The sequence below is a fragment of the Mustela putorius genome, unplaced genomic scaffold, assembly GCF_011764305.1.
Source record: "Mustela putorius furo isolate JIRA1106 unplaced genomic scaffold, ASM1176430v1.1 tig00003853_pilon_pilon_pilon, whole genome shotgun sequence".
Lineage (NCBI taxonomy): Eukaryota > Metazoa > Chordata > Mammalia > Carnivora > Mustelidae > Mustela > Mustela putorius.
The window spans coordinates 1,668,513-1,695,906 of record NW_025422005.1 but is presented as its reverse complement, the minus strand read 5'-3'; the positions used below and the strand labels follow the sequence as shown (position 1 = coordinate 1,695,906).

General features: G+C 62.5%; 1 protein-coding gene across 2 annotated transcripts in view; it reads right to left on the bottom strand.

Annotated features, from left to right (window-relative positions):
* Nucleotides 1-27,394, bottom strand: part of PRDM16 (PR/SET domain 16) — a 299,031-nt gene that overhangs the window by 146,380 nt on the left and 125,257 nt on the right. For both annotated transcript variants that reach the window (XM_045063582.1, XM_045063581.1), the window contains exon 3: nucleotides 7,581-7,631. In XM_045063582.1, the coding sequence (XP_044919517.1) occupies nucleotides 7,581-7,631 (51 nt within the window). The remainder of the gene's footprint in view (nucleotides 1-7,580; nucleotides 7,632-27,394) is intronic.

The following is a 27,394-nucleotide window of genomic DNA, read 5'->3' as shown; positions in this document are numbered from 1 at the left end:
CTCAGCGCATGGTCAGCCCCACAGCAGCACAAGCCTCAAAGCTGCTCTGGGAGGCAGGGGGAGGCCAGAGGTTCTGTGGAGGCCGGCGTGCCCCCCCCACCCCGTTGAGCACCACGCCCACGCCCACGCCAACACAGGAAGCCAGGCCTGTCACTCGGAGAGGACAGTGAACCAGCTAGCCAGGACGCTGGGGGCCCGTCCCCTCTACACGGCCGGTGCAGACGCCCACGTGCTTGGATGGCAGGTGGCCTCGCCGGTGGGGTGCCTGGGACACAACCTCCCCCGGCTTCCACCCCTGGGCAGGACACAGAGACTCCCCCCAACTCATGGGCCCTGTCGTCCTAGATCAGGTCGAGAAGCTTCCCCAAGGCCTCCCACAGGCCTGTGCCTGGAAGGGAGGGGGACTTCCGGGCTCTGCAAGGGACACCCACGTCGCCTGGCCCCGCGACCTCCCCAGCAAACGCATCTGAGGGGACTGGGGAGCCAGGCCTCCCTCAGGCCTGGGGTGTTCGGCGCGAGAGAGAAGGGGTCGGACGGAGAGGGGTCGCAAGTGCTCATGGCATCTCTCGCCGCTTTTGCCCCCGGAGGGATGGCCACCCGGGTATCTCTGTGGAAAACCAGAAGTCTGCCTTGCACCCAGAGTGGTCCCACGAAGGGACAGGGCAGGGCTTCTCCTCGACGGCAGCCGCCCCAGGCCAGTGACGCCGACTTCACGGAGGGTGTGTCTGTGCGTTTAGAGCAGAAGACGCCGCGCAGGCCTTCGAGCGGATACATTTTTCTCTCCCAACAGTGAGGCACAATTTAATTAACTCACTTCTGCACCCACCTGAAGATTACGGAGTTTATCGACACCGCCATCTGCCTCCCATAAAGCCGTAATGTAGATAATAAATCCGCTTCATTACCCGGTGCGAGAGCGTCCTGCTCCAGACAGTCGGCCCAGCACCCCTCCCCTGAGCACCGCCTCGGACGCCCCGAGCTTCCGCGCGGTCTCCTGGAGGACCCTGCCACGGACACCCCCAGGCCTCTGCGCTCTGACCCGCTGCAGCTGTCCCCGGAGGCCCCCGACACTCTCTGTCCATGGCCAGCGTCCTTCAAGGCTTCCCCTGCCCCCCCCGTCCCCACTCAGACCGCAGAAGCCGCACCCCCAGCCTCCACGGAGCAGGACCCGGTGCCCAGAGCTGTGCCCAGAGCTGTGCCCGACCGCCGTCTTGTTATCCAGCTGGACGCCTCGGGCCAGGTCGGGCGCTGGAGACGGACTGTCTCTCCAGCTTGCAGACAAGAAGCCGGAAACGCAGGAGGCCAAGCTCAAGGACAAGAGCCAGGTTTAGAGGGTTGGGGTGGGTTGGGAGTGGCCCCGGACCTGCCCAGCCTCCCTGGGTCTCCCGCCAAAAGGAGAGATTCCTTTGTTGACCTTCGGGGGAAGGCGTCTTTCCCGTTTCTGAGTCTGTCCTGTGACACTGATGATCTTTTCTCTGCCTTCGAGATTTAAGTTTGGGCACAAAGCGTCAGCTGGGTGGCTGGGGGGGAGGGCCTGGCCCCAGAGAAGGTCACCTGCTCTCTCAGCCCTGCCCACGGCTGCTGGTGGACCCCGAGGGGGCTTCTGCTGTCCCTCCTCGGGGACCCCAAGCCACAGCCCAGCAGCCTTTCGGAGGCTGATTCTCGGGTGTTCGGAGAGAGAAAAGCTTGCTCTTTGCTTTCTCAGGTGCAAAAGAGAGACGAAACTAAACTGTCTGCCTGGCCCCCGGGTGCGGCTCTTGGACTCGGGCCGTTCTGGGAGAGCAGCGTGCCCTCCACGGCCCTCTGGGGGCCACTGCTCCCCCCGCCCCTGGGCCCAGGCCTTCCCGACCCCCCCCCAGGGCCGGCAGGTGACAAACCCCGCACCTCACCTGGGGAATCTGAGCCTTTCAGCTGGTTTTGGGGACCCTCGGATGAGGCAGGGAAAATGGGATCAAGAGTCTAAGGGCCTGAAACTGCAGAAAGGTGAGGTTTCTGACGTCCTTCCCCTGGCTGCAGCTGCCCCAAGCTCACCACAGCCGCCACTGTGGACCCATTAATCACCCTTATCAGAGCGGGAAGGGGCCCCTGCCCGCCACCCCCCCCCCAGGGACAAGTTCAGGTGCTTCAAGGTGGCCAGAGGTCAGAGTCCACCCTCGAGCGCGCAGAGCCTTTCCGTCCGCGGGGAACTGAGCCACCGAAATCACACCTAAGCCGCCTCCGCAGATAAGCGCGGCGGTTGTGCAATCAGAGGCCTCCGGGAGGGGCAGAAAGGGAGGCCGGAAGCCGGACTCGAGGAGGCCCGCTGGTGGTGGCCTCCAGACCCGGGCTGAGGCCTGCACCTCCTCGGGAAGGGGAGCGCGGAGGCGGCGCTCTCTGGCATTCTGGTCGCGGCCCCTACACCTCTCCGCTTTGCAGCCTTTGATTCAGCAAAATCAGGGATGCAAACTTCTTAGGAGTACTTAGTTTCCATGGCAACCGAAGCTGACCTCAACATTATTGTTCTCAAGAGGCACTGACTTTACTATATGTTCATTCACTGAATTAATGGACTCCTGGCTCTTTTATCAGCAGCCCCCGAACAAAGGAGAGGGAGACGAGCCGTCAGAGGGCTTTCAGCCAGTGCCCAGCCTTTTGTCCGGGCTGACTGCGTCCGAGCAAGTCTATTCAGCCCCAGATTATCAAAACCAACTCAGGGCTGTCTCCGTGGCAGCTAAACACACTTTGATTTCATAAAGACATAACCGATCCCACATGCAAATTATTAATTGTGGTTGCAGGATTCTGAGTGCTGGGGTCTCCCATGTGATTGAGGGGTAAGACGGCGTCTTTGCAGGTAAAATGCGGGTGAGTTACGGGGTGCTGGTGGCTCCCGAGGGTCGCTGGCTGGGAGCGGAAGAGGAAAGGGAAGGACTGCTAAGGCCATCCTCGCTGGCTCAGGCAAAGCGTGAGAAGGACCCGGCAAGGCTTCCCGCCGACGGAGACCAGGGGCACCCCACGTGCGCCCACCAGCACTTTTTGCGGGGGGGGGTGGCTTCTGCATTTTCAGACCTCCCCTTCTTAAGAGGTGCAGAGCCACATCCCTTGTCTCTCCACCACCCTCCCCGGGGCCCCCAGACACCTCCAGAGCACGCCAGAGCCCCAGACCCCAGGACGTAGCAGCACACGCATGGTGGGACCTGGCTCTGGGTCTCTGGGCAGAGTTTCCACAGCCCAGCAGCAGCACGCTTACACCTTGGGGCGTGCGAGCACAAAACACACTTAGCAGCTGCCTGTGGTCTCCACTCCGGCCTTCTTGTCACTTGAAGAGCCGTCTTCCTGGACTCCCTGGCCGGAGCCCAGCCCCCAGCCTCCCCACCTCCCAGGAGGGATCCCGGAGAGCAGAGGCATCTCCCGGAGCGGGTGAGGGGTGGGCAGGCCGCGGAGCACATGCACACAACAGCCAGTGGTGCAGACCGCGGTCCTAACATCCAAATAATCATTTCACAAATTATAATAATTATCAATCAATCACCCTGTGTGGACAGTGCCAGCCTGGGCTATCAGATGGCTTTTATGACCTGTAGCATTTTGCACGTAATGATGGGAGGGAGATTTATGGAGCCATCGGGCTCCCTCTTCCAGCACCGGACTCCATTAGCTTTCTTTCCTTTGGACCCCGACTCCCCAGGCACCCCTCGCGCACTCCGCGCCGCCCGCCCCCCGGCCCCCAGAGCGCCGGCCAGGTGGCACCTTTCTTCTTCTGGTCCTGGTTCTACCGATGCAAATTCCCGATTTTTGGCCGGCTGGGGGCAGACAGAGGAGGGGAGGAGAAGGAAAAATAAAAATAAAAAAAGGAAAAGGTCACTTCCTTTTGTTTGCTTTTCCCCCCAGTTGTGCCGTATCAACGTGTCCTTCCTTCTCGAGATGGTCAAAGAAAACAAGATAAAGTGGGACAAAGGGAAGGCGGCCGGGGCTAGCGTGTCCCCTTTTCATATCACCAGAGATTAAATCAAAATTCTTTTAGCTGATACCATCTCCCCGGGTGGACTACACTCTTGTTAACGGATAAATTCAAGCCCTCCAGAAAGTCAAAGAATAAATTTAAGCCTTTTGCCAAATGTCTATCCTATCGGATTTTGATAAGACGGCCATTGAGCCTTAATAATGTCTTCCATCCATTTTCAGCGGGCCCTTAACACGGCTCTTTATTCGTCCCCAAAGCCTCTTCGCTGGGTCTTTTTATTACAGGCCCCCGCGGGCTCTCCAGGGAGCCGGGCGACCCGAGTGATGGATGGACAACTCGCTACATTATCTCCCGCAGATGTTTGCTCTGCGGGAGCCCCGGGCTTTCCCTCTAAGTAAACAGGCGAAATAGAGTCCACGGGAGGGAACAGTCCCAGAGGTCCAGGCGCCCGGGGCCGGGAGAGGCGACGCAGCACGACCGCGAGGCCGCAGTCCCAGCGACTTCGTGGGCAGCGCGGGCTCCGCGCCCAGGGCGCACCCCGGGGCGGGCGCAGGAGGGGAGGCGGCGGCGAGCGCGGGCCCCGAGGCCCCTCAGCACCAAAGCGGGGCTGCGGCCTGGCCTGGCGCGCGGTGGGAGAAGGCGGGCGCAGGGGATGGAGAGGCTGCGGGGCCGCGGGAGGTGAGGGCCTGCGCGATGCGGGATGGGGATGCGGGCGAGCCCTGCGAGGGGCACCGCTGCGGCGGGGGCGGCGGCGGCCCGAGGGGCGGGGCCGAGCCTGTCACTCACACGGGAGCCCCGTCCCGCCTGCCGCTCGGTAACCCCAGGTACGAATCCCGCCTCCGCGGGAGCGTGGGCGCGCCCTGCCTCCCTGGGCCTGAGCTTCTGTGCAGAGCCGGACAGGGATTCCACGGCGGGTCCAGCAGCCTCGCTCTCTAATGCTCAGAACTACCACCGGGGTGTCCCACAAAGTATCTGTTTTTCTGTCCCTGCGTCCAGCCACTGGCTGCGTCAGTCACCATCCGTGAGGAAGCACCATCACCCTGGGAAGGGGATACTGGAGCTGGAGATGTTCGCGGACCTACCCGAGTCCCCCCCACCTCGGGCTCACCGTGTTTTAAGGCCCCCAAACGTGTGGGGGCGGAGAGGCCACGTCCAACCAGATGTAAAACTCCCAAACCACAAAACTCATAAATGGGGTCTAGCTCCTCCTGCCGAGGAATGGACTCCACGTGTCCTTAAAACAGTGCCGAGGCACGTGTGGTCCTCGACGGAAGCAGCGCGTGTGCCCGTAGATGTGCGCGGCTCTGAGGACCGCCGTGATCCGTGAGGCGAGACCCACTTCGGAGGGAAGCTAAAGGCGCTCACTTCCCAGCCTCCGTGCTTGAACCCGTTCGGCGTTTCCATTCCCGTCTCCCCCCCCTCCCCTGCCTCCCGGATGGTCTGGGCGTGGAACCCACCCAGGTGCGTCCAGAGCTAAGCCCCAGGGTCAGGTTTTGACCCTCCCACCAGCCTGACCCTGGACACCCACCCCGTCACACTCGAATGGCCCAAATGCTGAGAGTGTCCAAGTTCAGCACGTGCCGGAAAAATCCCCGATTTCAGAGGACAACGGATGTTGTGAGGCGGCTCCTTCATGTGGGGAAGGGTGTGTGGGGGTAGCTGGGCAGAGCCCCCTTCCCGGCAGCAGCCAACCCCCCCCCCGCCCCCCGCAGCAGGGACCTGCGGAGTGATAGGAGGCAGAGGGGCTGGGCAGGGAGTCAGGAGGCCTCGTTCCAAACGGACAGCCACCGGGGTCCCCTTTGCTCCGGTGCCCGGGCCCCCTGCATGTCCGGCTGCTGTGAGCGTCAGGTCAGTTGGGATTCTGGGCACAGAGGGCACCTCAGAGCCCTCCACCGGGCCTTCCAAGGCCCTGTGTTCGAGCGGGTGCCTGGGCCAGGCAGTGTGACCGGCGCTGTGTGCGTGGCACCTTCCACCCGTCCCTGAGCAGCTCTCAGGAAAGCCCTCCAACCAGGTCAGCCCGGGCCCGATGGGCTGATGCTTTAGGAAAGGAAAAGCCGTGGTGCTCCAGGAGCAGAGGGGCTGTGCCGGCGGGGGTTCTCCCGGGGAAAATCGCGTCCTGGCTCAGAAGCATCCAGCCCTGGCCTGCTCACCATCTTCACATTTAGACTTGACCTTTTGGCCTACTGCCTCGACCCTGGTGCGCACACCGGACAGGCTACGCCCATCCCTCCTGAAGGCGTCCCCTCTAAGCTCCCGCCAGTCCACCCCACTGCCGGGGCAAGCCCGCTGTGCCACCTGCTGCTTGCTGGTGGTGAGAGAAGAGGATTTCGTGTTCTCTCTGGAGGTCAAGACCCTGGACCCAACTGCAGGGCTTTTTTCGGGGGACAGGAAAGACTTCAGTTCTTTGAAACACGGGAAAGCTCTTTACAATCTTTTGCTACCTTTCACCTTTTAGGGAAATCCGACCTTGTTCCCAGAGGCAGAAAAAGAGGGAAAGGGGGCTGTTGGGAGGGATGTCGTGTTTCAAGGAAGACAGACCTCAGGCCACCCTCTGGACGGACACAGACCCTGGGTTATTAGGCGAGAATCGGCTACAAGATCACCCCTGCCAGAGCTCCTTCGGGAAGTCACTGCAGGGTCAGAAAATCCCTCCCTTCACAGGGTTTTCTGCAAAATCAGTATTTGTGGGGTTGGACCTGGTGAGAAGGGTCAGGTCTCCCCCACCCCCTTATGGAAGCTGAGCCCAGAGTCCTCAGCTCAGACCATCAAGCCGGGCACGGGGACACCTGGGACATTGGACGTCCCTTTGCGACACACCTCGGGCTCCCCCCAGCAGAGGCCGACCGTCCCTGTAAACACACATCCCGCAACGCAGACGGTGGGACAACCCCAGGCCTGGGCACCCTCGGCGGGCCCACTCCCCGCCTCTCCTGGGTGGTGTTTTGAGGGCAGCGTGACGAGAGAGACCGCCGTCCTCATTCTACTGGAACACGCAGAAGTGTGGGTTGGCTACCGCGCTGGGTGTGAGTGCGTGTGTCCTGTGTTTGTGTGTGTGCGGGGGTGACCCAGACTGGGTGGGCCCTGAGCCCTGTCTGATGAATGGCTTCTGGGTTTCTTGGTGTTTTTCTGGGCCAGTTTACTCTCTGCATCTTGCCGAGCTAACGTCTGCCACCCGGGGAACCGCCATCAGCCCCTGAGAGCGCAGGAGACGCTCCCCCCGTGGATGCCTTTCCTTTCACCCGATCGGCTGCTTTCCGACGCCCCGCCCGGGCACAGGCTTTGTGCGATTCGCGGCCGACTGTGGTCTTTCCCCGTCTGTTTTCTTCTCACTGAGCATCCAGTGGAGGTGGTCACACCAACGTGACCCGTGTTTATTTACTTCTGCGTCTGCGCGGCCTGAGCATTCCCACGGGGGCGGCTCTCCTGGTTGTCAGGAGCCAGGGCCCCACTGCCTGCCCACACCGCGCAGACCACAACCGTCCTACCGTCCCCGGAACCCCTGTCCCGCGCTTGCCTTCCGACACACGACACATCGCCCACAAGCGGCAGGTGGCCCCACGGACCCGGCTGCGCGCACACGAGCTGGGGGTCGCACGCGGGCCACGGCGAGGGAGAGGCGTGGAACCAGCTCTCCTACCTTTTGGATGCAGCCCTCCTGGGACGACACCTCCGCATCCGCCAGCATGTGCTGAAAAACAAGTTAGAGACAGACGTTAGTGTCTGGGGACCGGGATGCCGTCCTCAAGCTGCCGCCAGTGGCAGGCCGTGGGGATAGATCCTAAGTTCTCAGAAGTGACAAGGCAAGACCTCGTCGCTTCCCTGTAATATGGAAGGCGGTGATTGTTGGGAAGTCATGTCCTTTACACCAACGGTGTTTCCTTGTTTGCTGAGAACACCAAGGACACCCCACTCCTCGGACATCGGCTCCCGGGGAAGGCAGCTGGCTCCCTGTAGGGAAGGAGCCTCTCTGGGCAGCTCCCCCTGGTCCTTAAGGGATGACACACATGCTACCAACCACCGTTGAAGGGGTCAGGAAAGCATTCCGAGACGCACCACGGTCTGTCCCTGTGCCCTCTGACCCCGCCTGTGAGCAGCGCCAACGCACAGGGTCAGCGGGAGGGCGTGGGGCACCGTATGGCCCTCGTGGGGCTTGCAGGCCACCCGGGAGGCAGAGCCTGGCTGAGTGGCCCGATCCGCCCCCCAGGGGGCCAGGGTGGAGGAGGCGACAGGGTGGCGGAGGCGGGCTGCGGGGCTGCGATCGGGCGCCATCTCCCTGCCACTGTCCTGCCCGCAGGTGGGGGCTCAGGCAGCGCATTCATGGGCCCTTTATCCCAGACCCCTGGGAAGTGGATGTGGTTTTTGGAGGAAGCTTCTCAGCGGAGATCAGGCAAAGGCAGGACACAGCAGCACCCACAGCAGGGCTCGGAAGCCCCCTCCGGGGACGGTGAGCGGCTCCTCCAGCACGGGCCGCGGGCAGCGCCGGGAGCTCTGGCCTTCCCTGTGCCGCTGCCGCGGGCTCAGGTCAGTTGGCAGAGAAAGTACAGCCGTTCTGGGTCTCTCTTCCACCGACAGTTCTGACGTGGAGCTTTTCTTGGCTCGGCGTGGAGAGCCGTATACCTGCCTGGCGTCTCCTCCTGAAACCCCCGTGCTCCACTCCAGGGGACAGCGTTTCAGGAACGGGTCCCAGAGAACTTTCGAAGCTGGGCAAACCGACAAATTAGCTGTATAAACGCGCTTTTCCCTCTTCTGGATCACAAACGCGGGCACGGATGCGTCTATAAATCGTAACATCCTTTCCATGAGAACAGAAACCGAGACGGAGACTAATATTTGAAAACCAACACAAGAAATGGTGTCAAACCCAGAGGTTTTATTTACCATCCCCTTAAAATTACACCACACTCTCCCCGATGACGAGCCGGGAGCGCAGCGCGCCCACCGGTGCCCACGCAGGCCGGGTGAGGGGCTCAGCTGTAATAACAGTAAGTCATATTTTTAAATGCTGAGAATTCTAAGCAGTTGGGGATTTTATGTTTCTTTTAATAGACTCTGAAATTGTGGTTTGGAAGGTTACAGGCGCACAGGGAGCGAGTCGGAGAAGGTGAGCACCACGGAGGCTGGCGAGGCCCCCGGGGCGTCCGCAAGGGGCCAGGTCGCTAGGTGCCGGCCCGGGGGCTGCGGTGGATGGGCTTGTGGGAGGTTGGCCCTGGATGCTGGGGGCCGAGTCCGGCCAACAAGCGGGCCCTGCGTTTCTACTCTTTAGGGCATCTGTTCTTTATTCAAATCGTGACCCAGGAAGGCTGGTTGGTGGCTCGGTCACCTGGGAAAGGGGAAGACAGAGGAAGCGACTGCCCGAAACTCAGTAGAGCTGTGGCTTCCAGAAAGGGGTCGTGCTCACCGACGCTCAAAGGCCAGGGACAGGGTCCACACACCTGCGAGGTGCCGCCTAGGCCGGCACCCTAACACGGCCACCAGCAGGATGAAAGCCTCTGTCTGCGTCACACGGCATGGGGGGCTCCATGGGGGTTACGGGGTCTCTGGAACAGGGTGGACCTGCCCCCTGCAGAGGGGGGCACTCGATCCAGGAGGAGAACACCCTGCTTTAACCTCCTGGGGAGTGTAGTCCCTGGGGCGTCGCACAGGCCATGGGAAGCAATCGTGGGAGGAGAGCGCCCCACTCCTGGGAACTCCTGAGGCCTGAGTCATGGCCCCTCGGGACACCACGCAGTCACCCCACAACGCCCAGAAGAGTGTGCTCCCCAGGTCAAGGCCAGCACGTGATCGCTGAGTGCCCATCTGTGAGCGGAGCCCCTGCACGCTTCCAACCTGCTGTGCGAGAGCTGACCCCAGCCGTCCAGAGCTGCCATGAACGGAGGGGGACAGAGGCTTGAAGGGCTGTGGCCTGCCCAGGGTACGGCCCCGGGCCTGGTGAGAGGATGCCCGCACCCCATGGTGGCCCTGGGGCTCCCCAGAGTACGAAAGGAAGTTGGGTGCTTCCCGTGGCTCATGCGGCAGCCGAGCCTCAAGCAGAGTCCGTCTCTGAGATAAAGGCTGAGCTGAAACCAGGCCTGGCCCTCCTGTGCAGCCTGCCTCTCGGGGCTCCTCTGAGCGGAGAGGTCCCTGCCACCGGCACGGCCCCGTCTGCCACGCAGTGCTCCTAGGCCGACGCCTGCTCACAGGGCACCCCTCCGCGGCCCGTCCTGGGCCCAGAGGCGCCGGGTTGGGCTGCAGGCGGGGGTCTGCTGCCCTCTGCTCAGACGTCAGCACAAGACACCGTCCGCTTCCTGGTAAGGAAGAGGGCGTATTGCGGGGAGCACTAGCCTGACCCCCAGCTCTCCTCTCCCAGCGGCTGGGTCATGGAGAGCTCTGGAGAGGACAAGGACACGTCTCCCTCAGGGCATAGGAGGACCATCCGGGGGTCCTGTCAGCCCCCTGGCCGCACATGGACCCCTCTGGGCTCAAACCCGCTCCGTCCTGGGCTCAGGGTGGGAACAACCCTCCGCCTGCCCGTCGGGCCCTCTGTTGGCCTGGGCGCCCACCCTGCCAAGTTTCACTTGGATTTTTGGTGGCCCTGACTGACCTTCCTTCCTACCCACTCCCCAGTACAGAGAGTTTGGGGCGGGAGCCCCAGCCTGCAGCTCTGCAGGGCAGCCTCTATCTTTGAAGGTGGCACCTGCCGTGTCCCTGCAGTGCAGGCGCCTTGGTCCCATGGGCTCGCTGACTGGCCTCTGGGGCACCCGCAGGGGCCATTCCCGGTTCAAGCAGAAACACTTGGTCGGGCACCAGCAGGAGAGACTTTCGGAGGAGCGCCAGCCCCCTCCCCATCACTCCGAGCAGACAGGGCAGAGCACGGTGCAGCCTTGCTCCCAGGGCTCTGCTGTCCCTTACACAGCCGGCCTCTGTCCAGACCCACCCGGGGCCCACAAGCCTTGGGCTGAGGGTGGCCAGAGGCTCTGCCTTTCATCTGAGGCCAAGGGCAGCCAAGCAGAATGGAACCTCCCCGGAAATCACCCATCACGAGGCCTCGAGGCTCTTTTCTGCCCCTCAGGTCTGCGCACCAGCTCAGGGACAGTGGCCCCCCATCCGGGAGTCCATGGTCAGATGGGGATATGCGATAGGCATTCAGACCACCCTGTCCCTAGCTGGGCAGGTGGTAGCACCACCCACGGAGTGAGGGCCCGGACGGACGGGAGTGCAGCCGTGCCGAGCCGCGTCCGACAGGGCTGGGCTGTCACCCGCTGCTGAGGTGGGCCTTGAGCCCTTCCCGGTGCGGTGTGGCTGCTGGGAGCCCAGAGGTAGGACTGCGGGTGACCCGGAGGAGGCCGCCCCCGTGGCGTGACACAGAAGGGAGAGGCCCCGACTCTGAAGACAGGACGCCCCTCCCAGAGCCGGGTCTGTCTGGTTTGGGAAGGCCTGTTCCGGCAGCTGCTCCCCGCCTGTGACGCTCAGCCTCGCAGGGTCGCTCCTCATCCTCCGTCGCGGCTTTCACCCGCCGCCGACCTCGGGCGAGAACCACCGGACGCGCCCCTCCTGGAGCCTCGCAGGCCGGCCTCCTCGCCAAGGCTGCTGCTTTGCTGAAAAACCTCTTTATTTTGCTAGCTGAGCCTCCGCACGCGTGCCGCTGGCCGCTCCCAACCCCACCTCCACAGCCGGCAGAAGTATTAGGTGTGTTTTGATTAAGCATTTTAGCCAAAAAAGGGAGGTTTGACCTCCAGCATTTCTCTTCTCTCCTGGGTCTCGGTGCCAGGATTGAGCTAAGTGGGGTTGGTCAAAACATCTTTTTTGACTCTTAAAATAAATACCCTCTGTTCTCCAGAAAGTCAGCCCAGAGCAGACACACACACACAGACATCTCATACGCTCACAGCTCTGGAGTTCTGGCGGGTCCCCCGAGGGGGGCTAAGCTTTCTGGTCGGTGTCACAAACGGATCCCAGAAGGCTTCTTTCTCTTCAAAATACTCCGTTATTAAAGCATCTGAAACCATGCCCATAGGAGGGACCCCAGACGGAGCCCCGGCCTCCAAAACCAGAAGGAACTCGGGGAGGCCCCGCCCCCCCGTCTGGCCTGGGGCCCGAGACGACCCCCAACGTTCCCGTTTCCTGGCCTCCCACTCCCGGCCTTCAAGCCATTCGCCCTCCAACCTGTTTCTCCCTCGTTGGTGATGGCCTTCTCCCCCCAAGGGTGTGGGCTGGAAGCGGGTTCCCAGGCCCCTCCCCCGAAGGAGCTGCCGTGGGTGGGGACTCAGGATGGTCCCGAGAGGGTGGCCCCGGGCCGGGTGGTTGGTGGAGGCCATCCCTCTGATGGCCTCTCGGGGACCAGGGGTCAGGCTCCTGCTAGAGACACAGACTGGGCAGACAAGTCAAGACGCAGGCTGGTGGCCCCTTCGTGGCCAGCGGCCGTGGACTCTGTGTGGCCTGCCCTCTCGGGAGGGTTTCTGCCCCAACCAGCAGAGCCCTCGGACGGGCCTGAGAAGCTGAGGGTCCGAGCTCACAGGACCGCCGTGTTTCACGCTCATTCCTTTCTTGGCCCGGGAGGCCCACGGCCTCACCTGTGCGGCCGCCCCTCCTGGTGTGACTGGCGTTTTAAAGGACAGCGCTCATCCTTGGGTTTCTGTCCTTGTCGAAGTCCTACCGCGAACACCGCTCTCTGGGCATACACACGACACGGAGTCCGGGTCCCAGAGGCCACCTTGGCGGGGACGCAGAGATGAGACCACAGGTGTGGCAGCCCGACCCCCCCCACTCTCTACAGCCCCATAGGGTGAACATGGCCGGTGCCCGGCCGCACGGGGGGCACCCTGCAGCTCAGGCTGGGGGAGGCGCTACGTCCACGTCCCTGGTCCCGACCCCAGCTTCTGCGCAGGCCTGTGGGAGGCTCCGCAGGCATCCCCGCCAACCAGAACCCCCGCCTCCGTCCCCTGCCGCCATGGGCAAGGGTGCCACCCACGGGGGTCAGCGGGACGGGCTTGCGCCGAGGGCGGGGAAGGGCCCCGCGTCCCCAGCCACCGGCCTGGCTCCCAGCACGGAGGCTCCGGCGGTGTTGACACAAACTCTTGAGCTCTCGACCGGGAGTGGGGTAATATTTATTTATTTTTTGCATTAAAAAAAAATCGGCTTGGCTGTGGTTGAGCTACAAAAATGATTCTTTTTGAAAGGCGCCTTGGACACTGTTTTCAGCTTTTATGCCTAAACAGATACTTCTCAGTTCTTTCGAGCGAGGCCCAACCCATGAGTGCGGGCTCTCTCTTCACTCCTAAGAAAAATATTTACACAGTCAAGTGCGGCACGAGAAAGGACGCAGGCTCCTTCAGAAGACCCAGCCCCGGAGGCGCACGGGTCCCACACGGCTGTGGACACTGCCGGCCCCCAGCTCGGCCCCGGGGGCTCCTCCCCAGCCTCCGTGGGGACCCCGGCGCAGGGGCCGGCCCGCGACGCCCCCAGAGCCCACCCCGACATCCGGCAAGAGGAAGCAGTGTGCGGACAATGGCAGGGTCCTACCTTCCAAGCCCTTCTGGGGGCTAAGGGAACCTGGCTCCTCTGCCCCCGGAGCCCCAGGCGAGGAGCCCTCATCTGGACCCAACCCGCCTGCTTTTCCCGCGGGCCCCGCCCGGAGCTCGGCTCGGGGCACAAGGCCTTCTCTCCTGACCCCCCTGGAGTGTGGCTGGGCCCGCAGCCTGCTCTGTCCCCGGAGCGAGCGGTGGGCGGACCCCTGCTCCTGGCCAGCGCGGCCTCGCGCAGACCCAGAACCTCCGGGCACGGCTTGCCTGCTGTCAGCCATGCCGGGAACACTCTGTTCGCTGGCGGCTCCCCGCCGGGGGCACGTGCCCTCTGCCTGGGCCCCCCGCCTGCCTGCACCTTCCTTCCTGCAGGGTGGAGGCATTCCCACTCCGGAGTTCCTCCTCGCCATGTTCGGGGCCCTTGTCCGGCCCCCTGAGGTCCCCTGAGGACAGGACTTCATGGCCTCATGTCATGACGAACACCTATTGTCTTCACCACCCACAAAAGGCGCCTTGGAGACAAAATCTTGAAAGGCACCAGGTCCAGGATCAGCTACTTTGGGGCAACGGACAAAAGTGACCCCAGCCTCAACCTGAGCCCTGGTGTTCGGAAAACGGGAGCCCCCCAGCCTCCTGCTGAGAAGCCCCTGTGGTGAGGGGCACACGGGCCCTTCTGGGAGCAGGGACTCCTGAAGCAGGAGGTGGTGTGTGGGGGCTGGCAGAGGGCAGGGGAGACCGGGCTTGGGAAGAACCCCGCGGGCTCCATCCCGGGTGTCCTGGAGGGCAGGCAGCCTTCTGATTTGCATCTGAAGGCAGAGGCGAATCTGGATGCAGGTGGTGGCCAGGGCGGATGGATGGGCTGTGCTGAGCAGCAGGCACACTTAGAACAGGCCTCCTGAAGGGCCGTGGGCTCTCTGTGGGAGTCAGAAGAAGCCCAGAGAGGCCGAGCGGCCCTCTTGCACGTGCACAGGGGGATCTGAGCCCCGGCTGCCCGGCCTGCGAGGGTGGACTGGGGCCTGTCGGACGGGGGCACAGTGGGAGGGCAGGGCTGGGCCAGGAGAGACAGAGGTTCCACGCGGGGTGGGGGTGGGGCTCCCTGGCCTCTGATCCCTACAGGGCAGACCTCGACAGGGCAGGGCTCCCATCACAACCATGTGTCTTCCAGGTAAAAGGCCCAGAGATAAAGGTGATGTCACCCACCGAGGGGCTCCCCGCTCCCTCCCAGAGTCACCCTGTTACCAGCCCAGCTCCCCAGCTGGCCTCAGTGCAAATGCTCCCTGTGTGCACAGTTGGTCCGTGACCCAGAATCAGAGGCCAATCGGAGCCTGTGGCTGCCTGGAGGCCCCTGGGTGACAGGCCCTGCCTCTCACTCCTGCCGGCCTCTGGTCTGGGCAGAGGCCTGCTCTGCCCTCCCCAGGGCCTCCTCCTCAGGGCGGCATTGCAGGACACAGGCACGCACAGCAGCGGCCCACTCGGCCTGCTCCGGCCGGGACTTTGCCTCTCCCCTGCATCTGACACCATGGCAACGTGCACAGAGTGGAGGACAGGCCCTGGACTGACCACCTTCCCCGGGGCTGTGATTGCCAGGATTCCCTCTCTCTCTGGACTGCCCCCCAGAGCTCCCTTTCCAGAGAGGGGAGAGTGCAGGTTACCCCCAGCTTAGCACATGCAATCTCTGGGGGGCTTGGGCTGTTCCTACCGAGGCTCTGAATTCTCCACACGGCCAGACACAGGGCTCCTTCCAGGGGTACACTGGGTGGCTCCTGATCTCAGGACCCCCCCATGCCACCCCACAGAGGCTGCTCAGCTTGGAGTAGGACAGGTCTCCGGGGTCCTAGACCATGAGGACCCCTGCCCTTCTTCCCTGGCTGTAGCTCCATGCCAGGCTAAGCTCCAGGGCTGGTGGTCCAGACCAGCAAGGGAGCCCGGGCAGGGGTGCCGACTGGGCAGAGCTGCCCAGAGAAGGCTGCTGGTTTCACGCGGACATCAGCAGCCAAGGCCCGGGTTCTGAGCCGCTGCTCTGCCAGGCTAGGACAAGAGGGCAGGGCCCAGGATGGCCTCCACAGGCCCTGGTCCTAAGGAGAGGCCTGCCCAGGGCTGCACCTTGCTGGACAGCTTCCTCCTCCTGCTTCCGGAAGATTGATGTCCGCAGAGGAAGAGCGTGTAAATCATGAGGGCCGGGTGACGTGTGGCACTTCCAATCAATGACTCACGACAAGCCATAACTTTCAGCACTAGAAAGGGAAGCTCGGGTGCGTCCAGGAGCCCTGTAGAAGCCAGCTCCGGGAGCAGGACACACGCGCCCCCGAAACGGGGAGAAAGTTCTGCAGGGCTTTCGTTTCCTAGGTCTGTGGCTGGGGCTTCCTTCTGACGGCCTGGGCTCCAGAGGAGAAGAGCCAGGAGCTGGGAGGCTCTGTGGATTCGGGGGGAATCCCAGGCCCTGTGGGGGCAGGGTGCGGGGCTGATGGGGGAGACCTGGTACAGAACGTGGGTGGTTCTGGTGAGACCCTGTGACCTTAGCCGCCATCCTGTTGCTTCTGTCCTGTATCGCTCTGAATGTTTCCGGGGCCCGCTGTGCACGCCTGGGAGGGAATGTGTTGTCTCAATGTTCTCCTCACCCTGCTGGCCAGTGGGCCTGCTCCCACCGGGTCAGGTGCCTCCTCGGGCAAGAGCAGGGGTGAGGCCCCACCATGGTTGTCTGGGAGCAGGAACAGCCGTATGCTGCAGACGACCCTGACCCAATAACTAGGGTCAGTGGATACGGGTGCCCTCTGTGCACGGATCACCGAGATGCTGTCCTGGGCAGCCCCACCCCCGGCAGCCCCACAGTGGGGAGGGGACAGCAGAGGTCAGAGTGGGGTGGATCAGCCTGGCCAGACCCTGTGCCCAGAGCAGCTCTGTGCAATCGTGGGGGCTGGAGTATCCACTGCTGCTCCCCTCGAGCCTGGGCTTGGAGCTCCTGCCCGGGCCCCACGGGATGAGGCATCTCTCCTTGCTCGGCTGGGCACCTGGGCAGGGTGGGGATCGGACACCAAGGTCTGGGGGTACAAAGTCCAGCACCTTCTGTGTCCTGTGGCCTAGGGGAGGACAGACTGGGAACCCCAGAGGATCGGAACCATTGCTGGGTGAAGGCGGGGCTCCCAACCCCGACACCAGGAGGCCAGGCTCAGTGTATGTCAGCCCAGGCTGCAGGGGGACAGGCACCCTGCCCCCGGCTGGAGCGCCGGCCGCCCGCTGTCGTAGGAGCCCTTCAGCTGGGTCACTGCAGGAGGCCGCCGCGCCAGGAGGCGGCTCTGTGTTAGGGGTAAGACCCCTGACGAGGACGCGACGCAACAGTCACACACAGCCTAGTGTCTATGTCTCCCGGTCACATGCCTCCGGGACAGTGGGACCAAGTAATGCCAATGCCAGGCCCGGCAGCCCGATGGGGCTTTTGTGAGCGCTTCAAAGAGCCGAGGGCGCCAGGCTCTGCCAGGACAAATGAAGGGGGCCCTGACGGCTACCTGTCTCCATTCTCTAGCTGTCACCCAGAGGCTGGAGAGAGCACAGTCTTCACAGAGCCTGGCCAGATGTTCTAGAACCTTCTTTCACATTCCGAGGCCCCGGTGTCCCCAGGCAGACCCGGGACATTGTTTGTCCCTCCTGAGTGTTAGCCGCGCACAAGGCACACCTCGGCTTTGGCGCCCATCCCCCCACTTCCTGGCATCAACAGGGCACTGCGGGTGGCACGGCGGAGGAGGGGGCTCTCCCGACATGGGTCTGAACACCGCGTCCCCCGCCCCTGGGCACGGGCTGGCCGCCCCTCGCTTTGCTCCTGCAGCACGTCTGGAGAGCATGCTGGGTGCCGTCAGCCCGGGGAGGAGGCACGGCTGCCCCATGGACGCTCGGTGACAGCCCATCCAGGGAAGCCACCTCGGAGACCCCAGGGGCACTTTGCACCTTGGTGTCCCCCAAGAGGGAGCATAAATCACGGGTCAGTTATTGGTTCTATGTGCACATTTGTCCTATGCTCAACCCTTTTCAGTTATGGAAACAACCCGGGTATCGACAGAATCATATTAATGCGCTTCAACTTGACCCTGCCTATTGATAACGTGTTTGTTAAGATTATCCTTAATAATCATAAGTGGATAAGAAGGGGTCATAGATCTCCAGCCCATGGGTACCCTGACACTCCAGCTGCAAACGCCCGAGACCCGAGGTCGGGGATGCCAGAGTTCCCCCCAGCTGCCGCGTGTCCCCCAGGTTTCGGGTTGTGGGTTCCCACCCGTCTCGCGGGGGTTCGCAGTGACCTGGAATCGTTGGGAGAGTCCGTTGGAGAGTGAGGACCACCACTCCGCGTCTCAGAGGAGGATTGAATTTTAGTTCCCTTAAAAACGTCGGGCAGCACTTTCCGGGTTTGAGGCGGGGAAAGGACGTGAAATTGTAGCCCCCCGCGTGTTACCCTCCCCGCGGGGCAATGACCCGGAGGACGGAAGGCCCCCCCCCGCTCCCATCAAATTCTGGCCGCACCAGCTTGGTCTTTGATCCCATTTATTCATTCAGCAAACATCTGTGGACTCTCTCTCACGGGGTTCGGCGCACGCGTGAGTCAGAGAAACCTAAAAGACAGCCGTTTCCACGCCCGGTTGCAGGGATACTCCCTGGGGCTCCTCAGAGGGCCGTGTTGATGGCCTCATCCCTGGGAATGCTGAGCTGCGAGAGCCCGAGTGCCCTGCGCAGCGTCACAGAGCGTCCTGGGCCTACAGGCTCCGAGCCATCGGCTGGCCGGGCCTGCACGGCTCTGGTACCATCCAGAGACCTGGTGGGGGCAGCGGCGGGGAGGGCGGGCCATGAGGGGAAGGACCCCGGCTTCCTCGCCCACAATGTTTCCCATCTGTGGGGAGGAGACGGCACGGCCGCCCGAGTGCCTGGGGCTTCAGTTACAGCTGCTGCGCTAACCCGAGACCGGGCAGGGGAGGCAGTGAGCCGCCGACCACGACCGCACACTGTCTTAATGGGACCCGATTACAGCACCGGCTGTGGCGGGAATTCCGAGCTGATCCGCCATGAAAAACGGGGAGCCCTCGGAATCCGGCAGCATCACCCCACCACCGCCGAGCTGGGCACCCCGAGGCCGGCCTCGCCCCTGGAGGGCAGCCGCACCAGCTGGGTTGGGCCGCACCCCCCACACCACACCCCTGGTGTGCCCAGCTCAGGAGGGGGGTCGGGTGCCTCAAGCTGTGCTTGGGGACTTCCAGAAGACTTCCCGGACTGGGCCAGACCCAGGGCTCCGGCCGCCTGCCCTTCTGGAGGCTTTCAGGGGCTTCCAGGCTCACGGCAGCACGAGCCCCACCCTCGCCCCTCCGGTGCCTTCCCAGAGCGCGGAGCAGCCGTGGGCGCACACGGGGAACCCAGGCTCAGCGCCAGCCCTTGCTCCGAGCCCCGCAGCCCATCTCAGGACCCGGAGCTCTTGCTAACCCAACGGTTCCAACTTCCCCATCTCTAAAATGGGTTCAAATGCCCCAGCCAGTGGCATCTGTGCCGTCAGGCCACCCCAGCGATGAGAAGCGCGCTCGGCGACGGGGCCAGCCTGTCTTCCTTTACTTTCCGACAAGCACGCAGGTGAAGGTTCTGCCTACGGCGGAATGGCTCCGCCTCCCGGCGGTCACCCGCCACAGGCCATCGAGGAGCCGCCCAGGCTAAGTTGCATCTTGAGAGGGTTGTAAAAATAAACTAAGAAGAGTATAAGACAGAGACCCCATGGGGCCCCAACAGCCTGACGAGTTTATTCTCCGGCCCTTCGCAGAAGCAGTGTGTCGACTGCGGCCCACGGCAGACGCGGCTGGCCAGCGGACGGGGCGGGAGCGGGTCTCCATGTCCTGGAGCCTCTGGTCCAGCCGCGGGCTTCCTGAGAGTTCCGTGGGAACAGGGGCCTCGGGTGGACAGAGACGGCTCTGCGGCCCCCGGGCGGCTTGGCCCGCTCTCTCTCTGCCAGCGTCCAGCCGCTGAGGCAGGACCCGGAAGAGATGCCGGTGGTTTGTCACCAGGGACGCCCGAGGCCTGCGGCCGCCGTGGGGTGACCGTTCAGGCAGGTGGGAGAGTGGGGACGGCGCGCCGTGCGGGCAGCGTTCCCAAGGTCACCGGATCCTGCCAACAGCTGCAGCCGAGGCCCGCGGGGGGCACGTTCCCAGCTGCAGCCTCCCGCCGGGGAAGGAGGCTGTGAAATCGGACGCAGTTGGAAACCTCCCTGCTCGGGTTCCTTTCCTCCACGGTGCCCCTGTCTGCTTTCCAGCAAGGACTTGGGCCCCGAGGACGTCCCCACCCGCCGTCGGGAACGTCTGCCTCCGACCACCAGGCTTCCCTGGGATGGGGCGGGGTCTCTTCCCCGGGCGGGGCTGGTGGCCTGGACCTTGGGGTGGGGACGTATCCTCACTATGAATTCCTCCACGGGGCACACATGTGTCTCGGGGGTCTGGACCGCCATACTCGTTGGGCCCTGGCAGGCCCTCCGGGGAGCCGCCTGGAGCGCCAGGACGGGGATGCAGACCCCCGGCTGCAGAGCTCTGTGCCCCGAGTGGTCCTCCAGCAATTTGACTTAATGGTGGGGGTGGGGCCCCTGGGAACCAGACAGCCCCACGTCCCACCGCGGCCACGGGGACACCTCGAAGCACGTGCCGCGTACCCAAGCGCCTGTGTGTGCCTCTCGCTCCCTCCTCGCCTCACCCCACCCTGCAGAGGTGGCTGGTGCACGCGCGGGTCCTGGGGTCTTGTCGCTGCTCTAGGGAAGAGAACAGCATCCTCCCCCACCCCGAGATCTGAGAATGGGGTCTGAACCCCACCGCCGACCGGGGGCCCGCGTCTAGCCGCAGTCAAAAGCCTCAGGAAAAGTGTGCACCGGGACAGCTCCTCCCTCCTCTGTCCTGGTAGCCCTGCTTTTCTTGCCACTGGAAAGAACCACTGAGCTCACAGACCCTGGCGGCGTCTGGATGGGAAAGCGCTCGGATTAGCCTCGAGACCACAGCAAGGGCGGCCTGTGGCTTGGACAAGATTCCCTGGGGTGGGAGCCCTGCGGGGGGGGGTGTGAGGAGCTCCTTGGCTGTGTGCGTGCCTGTCTGTGGCATGTGACAAGGTCACTGTCTGTCCGGGGGGTGCACTCAGGAAGATGACTCCCACTAGCTCGGGAGGGACACACAGAGGCACAGAGAGGAGGGGCTCCCCTGGGCCGTTGGGGGTGTGGGAAGACCGCCAGGGAGCCGAGGGTCACATGCGTCTCCCCGAGGACCCCGTGAGCTGGTCGGTGGGGAAGCCCCTTCCAAGGAGCTTGTCTGCACGTGGGCTCTAGCCCCAAGCATGGGTAACAAGAGGCTCGGGAAAACATCGACCACATTTTCAGGAATTTTCTTGGACACATTTGGATTTTTAAAACTCTATTCTTAGAGCTGGGGGATTGGGGTCGGCTGCGTAATTTATTGGTTCTTTCCAGACTGACAAGAGAGCTGTGGTCTGCCAGGTGGGTGTGGGGGGCCCAGCTTGTGCCCCACTCCAGAGAGAGAGAGCAGGGACGGGGGAGCGGGAGGGGTGTGCGCCTGAGTCCCCTGCCTGGGGAGGACCCTGGACGGCTGGGGTAGACGCGGCGGGACTGTGTCCTGGGGGGTTGGCTGGGCTCCTGGTCAAGGACACCGCTCTCCTTGGACACCTGGCCGGCCTCTACGTGGCCTGCCTTCCCTCTGCAGGCCAGCTTCTGTTTCCGAGCCCTCGGGACGGGGAGCACAGTAAAAGCCCCGGTCCGGTCAGTCTTTGGCCCGTTCTAGACTCTGGTCTCAGCTGGGCCATGAGCTCTCTTCTGGGCGGTGGGAGGGGGGGGCACAGGCTCCTTGCTGGGCACCGAAACGGGCAGCAGTCCCGGGAGATGCGAAGCGCTTTGTCCGTACGGCCTCCAGGTGGGTTATCTGTTCGGCTAATGGTCCTCATGGACGCACATTCGTGTACTTAACACAGTTCAGCCCTGATAAACACGGCAGTTGGGAGTACCGACCCCCTGAAACTCTGAGTGTCACTGTTGTCTCCCCCCGAACGTGACTACTCGCGGCGTGTGCTGGCGGGAAGCCTCACCGGGAGCACGAGGCGGCGGCTCACACCGTGTTCTGCGTGTCATAGGCCTTACAGTCTGAAATCGCACCGTACAGTCAGTGAGAGGAAAGACCGCGCTCCGGAGAAAAGCAGAAGGAACAATAAATAGGTTGACGGTGCGGTGCCGTATTTACGGAGAACAACCCACATCTGCGTGGACACGCGCAGCTCAAGCCCCCTTGGTCAAGGGTCAGCGTGGGCTGCACGAGTGGGGCGTGCAGGCGGAGACAGGGACCTCGGTGTCCTTCGTCCTCTCCTCACTCCACGCTGGAGACGCTTCCCTTCCCAAAGCAGACGAATTGGGCGGCCTTCATCCGTCCGCCTCCCTCCCCCGGAAACCGCATGCTCCTGTGCCCCGGGGGGCGCCAGCCGACGGGGACAGAGCCTCCCTCTGGCTCTCCTTGGAGGACATCCCGCAGGCCGAACCAGCCTTGCCGGGATGGGGGCAGCCTCCTGGTCAGTGATTCTCTTTTCTCTCATTTCCCGAAAGGAGGGTTTTCTTGAATCAAACTGTAAAACTTGAATGTAGCAAAGAGGCCGCATCTCGAACCCCAGAGCTGGATGGGGAATGAACGGGGCCGCCTGGGTGCGAGTTCCTGCAGGCCGGCCCCCGTGGGCACGGAGCGCCACCGGCGAGCGGGTTGTGCCGCAGTCCACAGCCGGCGAGGGCGCTTGGCCTCCGGCCGCCACCGAGCTGCTCCCAGAGTCGGGGCCGAGTCCAGGTGCCAGGGTCCGATTGTGGGCGCCCAGGTCCTGCTTTCCTTGCCTCAGCGAGAGCGGGCGGCGGACGCCGGTCACGCTCCCGTCCCTGAGCTCCGGGCTGTCTCAGTTGTGCCGCTCCGAGCACCTCTGCTCAGCGGCGCACGCCTGAACGACACCACAATCTTTTTACCCAATTTTCCAGCTGAGTTGACTGGGGCCTGCGAAGGTCAAGGAGCTTGCCCGGGGTCACTGAGTAAAACAGCCAAGCCTCTGGCCTCGGGACCAGGACGCGGGACTCTGGTTCCTGCTCCCGGCTGCCTAACCAGAGGCTCCTTCATAAATAATGGAAATAACAGGCTTCACTTTCTCCTTCCAGGGCTGACTCCCGCGGCAGTCGGCGGGCACCGGAGGCGCAGGCTGCGGGGCCTCTCGGGCGGCTCGGTCGGCTCCAGCAAAGGGACTTGTAACAGTCGGCGGAGGACCTGGAGAGCGCGTCCGCTGGCCGGCCGGTCGCTGGCGGTCATTAGCCTATTATTACAGTATGAATTGCCTCTTTCATACCCCATCCCTACCCTTAAAGTGCCTTATTAACTAACATTAACCAATCCAATTAGCAAAAGACACTGTATTTGAGTAATTAGTCATCTGAGGCTTTGTCCTGTCTTGGTCTTGGAGAGAAAGGCGTCGGCCTGTGATCGGCCGCACAATTGGGTGAAGGACCCGCCTGTCAGCAGGGAACGTTCTGGATCGCGGGGGTCCCGTGCAGGGACGGACGGCTGTGCGAGGCCGCGCCGGGGTTCACGGTGCGGGCGCCTTCGTGCGTCCGAGCTCCTGGCTGCGGTCGGCACGGCCTTCTGCATCAGGAAGGGGAAATATTTATTTTTATTATAAATTTGGAGGCCGAGCAGTACGGAGCCTTGTTATTAAATGCTCGGAGCCCAATTCTGCAGAAAATCAAAAAATCCAACTTCGAGTATGGATTGCAAGTTTTTTTTTCTCATCGGATGCCAAGAGGAACATTGTGGGGAAGGATGGCTCAGGGCGGCCCTTCAGCAGGCAGCGTCTCTGTTTATGTCTCCGACGGAGCAGTTTGGTTTCGGAGACACGAAGACGGCCTTCCCGGGCCAGATGCTGCAGATAAGAGCTCCGGGCCGCAGGCCGCGTGTGCGCACGGCCCGCTCACCCCAAGAACCGGGCTGGCGTCCACCTGAGCGACCGGGCCGCGGAGGTTCAGCACGAGCGCCCCGTGTTGGGAGCGGCGGCAGGGCAATGTGCCTGGGGCCCTTCCGGGTCTCCCGTGGACGCCCCGCGTCTCGGCAGCTCATGAAAGTGCGGAGTAGCCTCTGGGAATCCAAGTGACCTCCCGGAACTTCCTGGGTCTGCGGAACAGAAGGGCTCTTCTTTTATTTGTATGTATTTTAGGTAGTAGGAGGCTCAGCAAACTTGTTCCCAGGGGTTCCTTGGAGGACCCCACACCAGCCAGCTGTCCCCTGGTTCTGGACCGGAAGGAAGTCCTAAGTCCCGGCTCCTGAGCTGCTGCCACATGTCCTTGGACCTGGCCGACTGCGCAGACCAAGCCCCGTCCCGGAAGTGGCCACCCGGAGGGTCCCAGCTGGCTGTCACTATACCCCGCGGCACGGACACAGGAAAACCATCCCCACCGAATCCGCTCGGTTCCTATGGAGGGAAAGAAGACCAGGATGAGTGCCAGGCCAGCGGCAGAGGGCGGATGTCCACGACGGTGCGGGGCCACACGTCTGGCTGTCCCCGAGGGCTTGTCTGTCCTCCAGGAGCTTGTCCTTCGGCTCGGACCTTCCGGGGACGGAGCTGGACCTCCCACCATCGATCCAGATGTTCCAGCAGCGAGTGGACAGTGCTCAGCGAGTGGACAGTGCGGAGTTCCTGCCAGGGCCCATTTTAGATGGAGCCTTTTCTTGTCTCCTTCAAGTAGAATTCTCATTGGGGTTTTTTGTTTTTTTTTTAATTTTTTTCCATTCCATGTCAAGACCAAGTTAAAAATCTGTAAGTCCAAAAGCACGCCTCTTTCCCCATCTCCCTTGCTTCCGTCTCCCTGGGCGCGCACGTGCACACACACACACACACACACACACGCACGCACACCCGCCCGGCCGCCGGGGGCCGCCGGGGGCCGACGGGGAGGAGCCCACCCGGGGCTCACGGAAGGCAGGACGGGAGAGCAGACCTGGCTGCAAACATTTCAGAAACCTCTTCAAAATATTTGGGTTTGTCAGATTCCCAAACCGCGTTCGCCAGGCGCTTTTCCCGCTAGTGTTTGAGCCCGCGGGTATTTTAAAGGAAATGAAATCCGTGTGTTTCTGATTTATTTATACTTAACTCATCAAAATGCTGTTTTAAAGAGCTATTTTGTGTCCAAAATGCCCTTTATGCCTCTTTCTCTTCCAAACTAAAAGCCGCATTTTGCCAAGTGTATGTGACCTTAAACGCTAACATTTTCAAGGCTCTTTGGAAAATCAGGTTCCCGAAGCCCACGCAGACCTTTGCTGGAACGAATGGGCCCCCCCACCCCCCGCTACGGTGACCGGCTGGAGAGGCGACGCCCCTTGGCCCTACAGGCTTTTTGCTCTGAGACGAGCGTGGTGTCTGCCCAGCGCAGCCCGCGGCCAGAGGCCCTGAGATGCTCTTCCAACGGGAAGGAGCAAATTTTCCAGGGTCGAGAATCCCCAGATGCTGATTTTCAAGCCTCTTCCAGAACCCATGCTGGACCAGCTCAGGGTCACCTTGCGGGCAGGGACCCCGATGGCCCTGCGGTAAGGGCCTCTCTCCCCAGGGCGTGTGGCGGGGCTCACTGTCTGGTCCTGCGGAGCCCACGGAGCCTCACAGGCCACCGGTTGGTCAGCGGAACTCCTCTGCTTTCTGGTCTCTCAGCAGGAGCCGGGGGAAGCGCGCACGGCAGGGGGGAGCACACTCGGCAGAGGCCAGGGCAAGCCAGCTTGGACAGGGAAAGCGCCTTCTCTCCGGCGAGCCTGGGCAGGTTGGGAGGGAGACTGCGGGCCACTCGCAGGCTGGGGCGCCCGGGGAAGGGGCAGGCGAAGGCCTCCAGGGGGATAAGGAAATGAAGTGTCGGCAACACCACTGCCTGACCTCTCACACGGGGCTCAAGTGATACGCTTTGGGGGGGCTGTATTTATTTCTGCCCGATTTCATGCAATGGAGTTCAATTATGAATTTGATTGCTTTTTGGTGCACGATATAAAATCCTTTACCTTCCGGCATTTAATTGCGTCCCCTGGCAGATTTGGTATTCATCACGGCCCGGCTGTCCCCGGCCCCAAAGATAAACCATCCGAGGGGCAATAAATGTCCACTCTGATTATTGATGTTTTCAGGGAAATTGATTATCTATTTGAGGGGCCGGGCCGGGTGATGTATGGTTGCCTTTCTCCCTGACACGAGAGCTTCCCCAAAAGACGAGTCTCTTGACGGGCGGACTGGTGAAATGGATTTTCTATTATATTTTAAATTTTCGAAAGTGATTCCCGTTTATCTTAATATTGGAGACGGGGGACGGAGCTGGAAAGCCAGCATCTTGCTTCATCCATGCGCACTATCGAGAAAAGACGTGGGACAGAAAGCCAGAGCCGGGCGGCCGGGCGGCTCCTCCTTCTGGGCGCACGTCTGCGCCCAGGGCCGCGTGTCTGTGAGAGAAATTCGCTGCGGAGGTTGCGGTTATTAGTATGTGGTCCAGACAGCCGAACCGACTGGTATTTCCCTGCGACCCGTGAGACGAAAAGCAGGCTGTGCGTGAGTTTAATTTGATCTAAAGAAGAACAAAAAAACAAGCACTTTTACCCAGGTTTAGTACCGCCAAGTCTGATGCCAGAAAGACCTTCCCCTTCCTCTTTCGAGCAGAAGGAGTGAGGTGTTGGCCCAGCGGTGGGGGGACGTGCCACCGCCGGGGCTGGGGACGGCGCGGAGACAAAGGGTGGACTTCGGCTCACCAGCGGCTCTGGTCTCAGGCGGGAGGCGATGGGAGCTCCCGCTCGGGAAGTGTTTGCTCACCGCCAGGATCGATAGGACTCTGTAAGCCGCGCCCTGATTAGCTGTCCCCCGGCTGTGCCCGGGTGGGGACTCCCTAACTGTAGAAAGAGGCCTTCGGTCTGGCAGAGGCAGAGACGGGAAGGGTCATCCAGGCTTCATCCGGTCACTCAGGGGACACGGCGCACTCCTGGCTTCATCCGGTCACTCGGGGGACATGGCGCACTCCTGGGCTGGGGACCGAGGCAGCCGTCCGGCACACGCCTGCTCTTGGGAGCCCCTGGGGTAGTATCTTCGATGGCCTGTCCGAATGTCCCCCATGCTGAGAGCGGTCGTCCCTGGGCGGCCGGGGCAGGGCGAGCTGGCTGCACACTTTTTCCAGGCCCCTTTGGAGACAGAATGCCCCCAATCCCAGATGTGGAAACTGTCCGCCAAGCGGTTGCTGGCCGGTGCAGAAAAGGCAGAGGACAGAGTGTGGCCACGGTGCTGGGGCTGGGGACTCCGGGTCCCGACCCCTGCTCTGGCTACAGACAGGAAACACCCAGGGGCCGTGTAAAATGTCCATATCCAGGCCCACCACCCATCGTGGATTTGGGCCAGGGCCCCAGCTTCAATGTTGGTGACGTCTCCCAGTGACTCTGGAGGTCAGCCGGGGCAGAAAGCGGACTCTGCCCCGCATAGTAGCCAGGGAGCAAGGCCTACTTGCCGGGGAACCTGAGGTCCCAGGACTAACTCTAAGCAGATAGCCCACGCCCCCTGAAGCCCTCCCACCAAGGACAGAGGGACTGCTGACACGGGGCTGAGAACCTCAGCCCTCATGCGGGCGGGGGTAGGGAGATGCTTTCTGCAGGGAAAAGAGGGACCTGAGAACCCGGGCTTGCCTGGAGCTGGGGACATGCCCTCAGGCCCGAGAGTGGGGGCAGCGGGCCTCCCTCCGGCAGACGGTCTTTTCCTCTGGGCTGCTTGTTCTGTGGGGGGATGGGCCCAACGGGACCTGAGCTCAAGGTCCCAGGACCTGCCCCTGAAGCCCAGCCCCGGGGGTTACCGGTGACAACCCAGGGCCAGCGCCGTGTCCGCAGGCTTCCGTCGGGGAGCAGCGGGTGTCCTGAAGTCCTGGGAACAG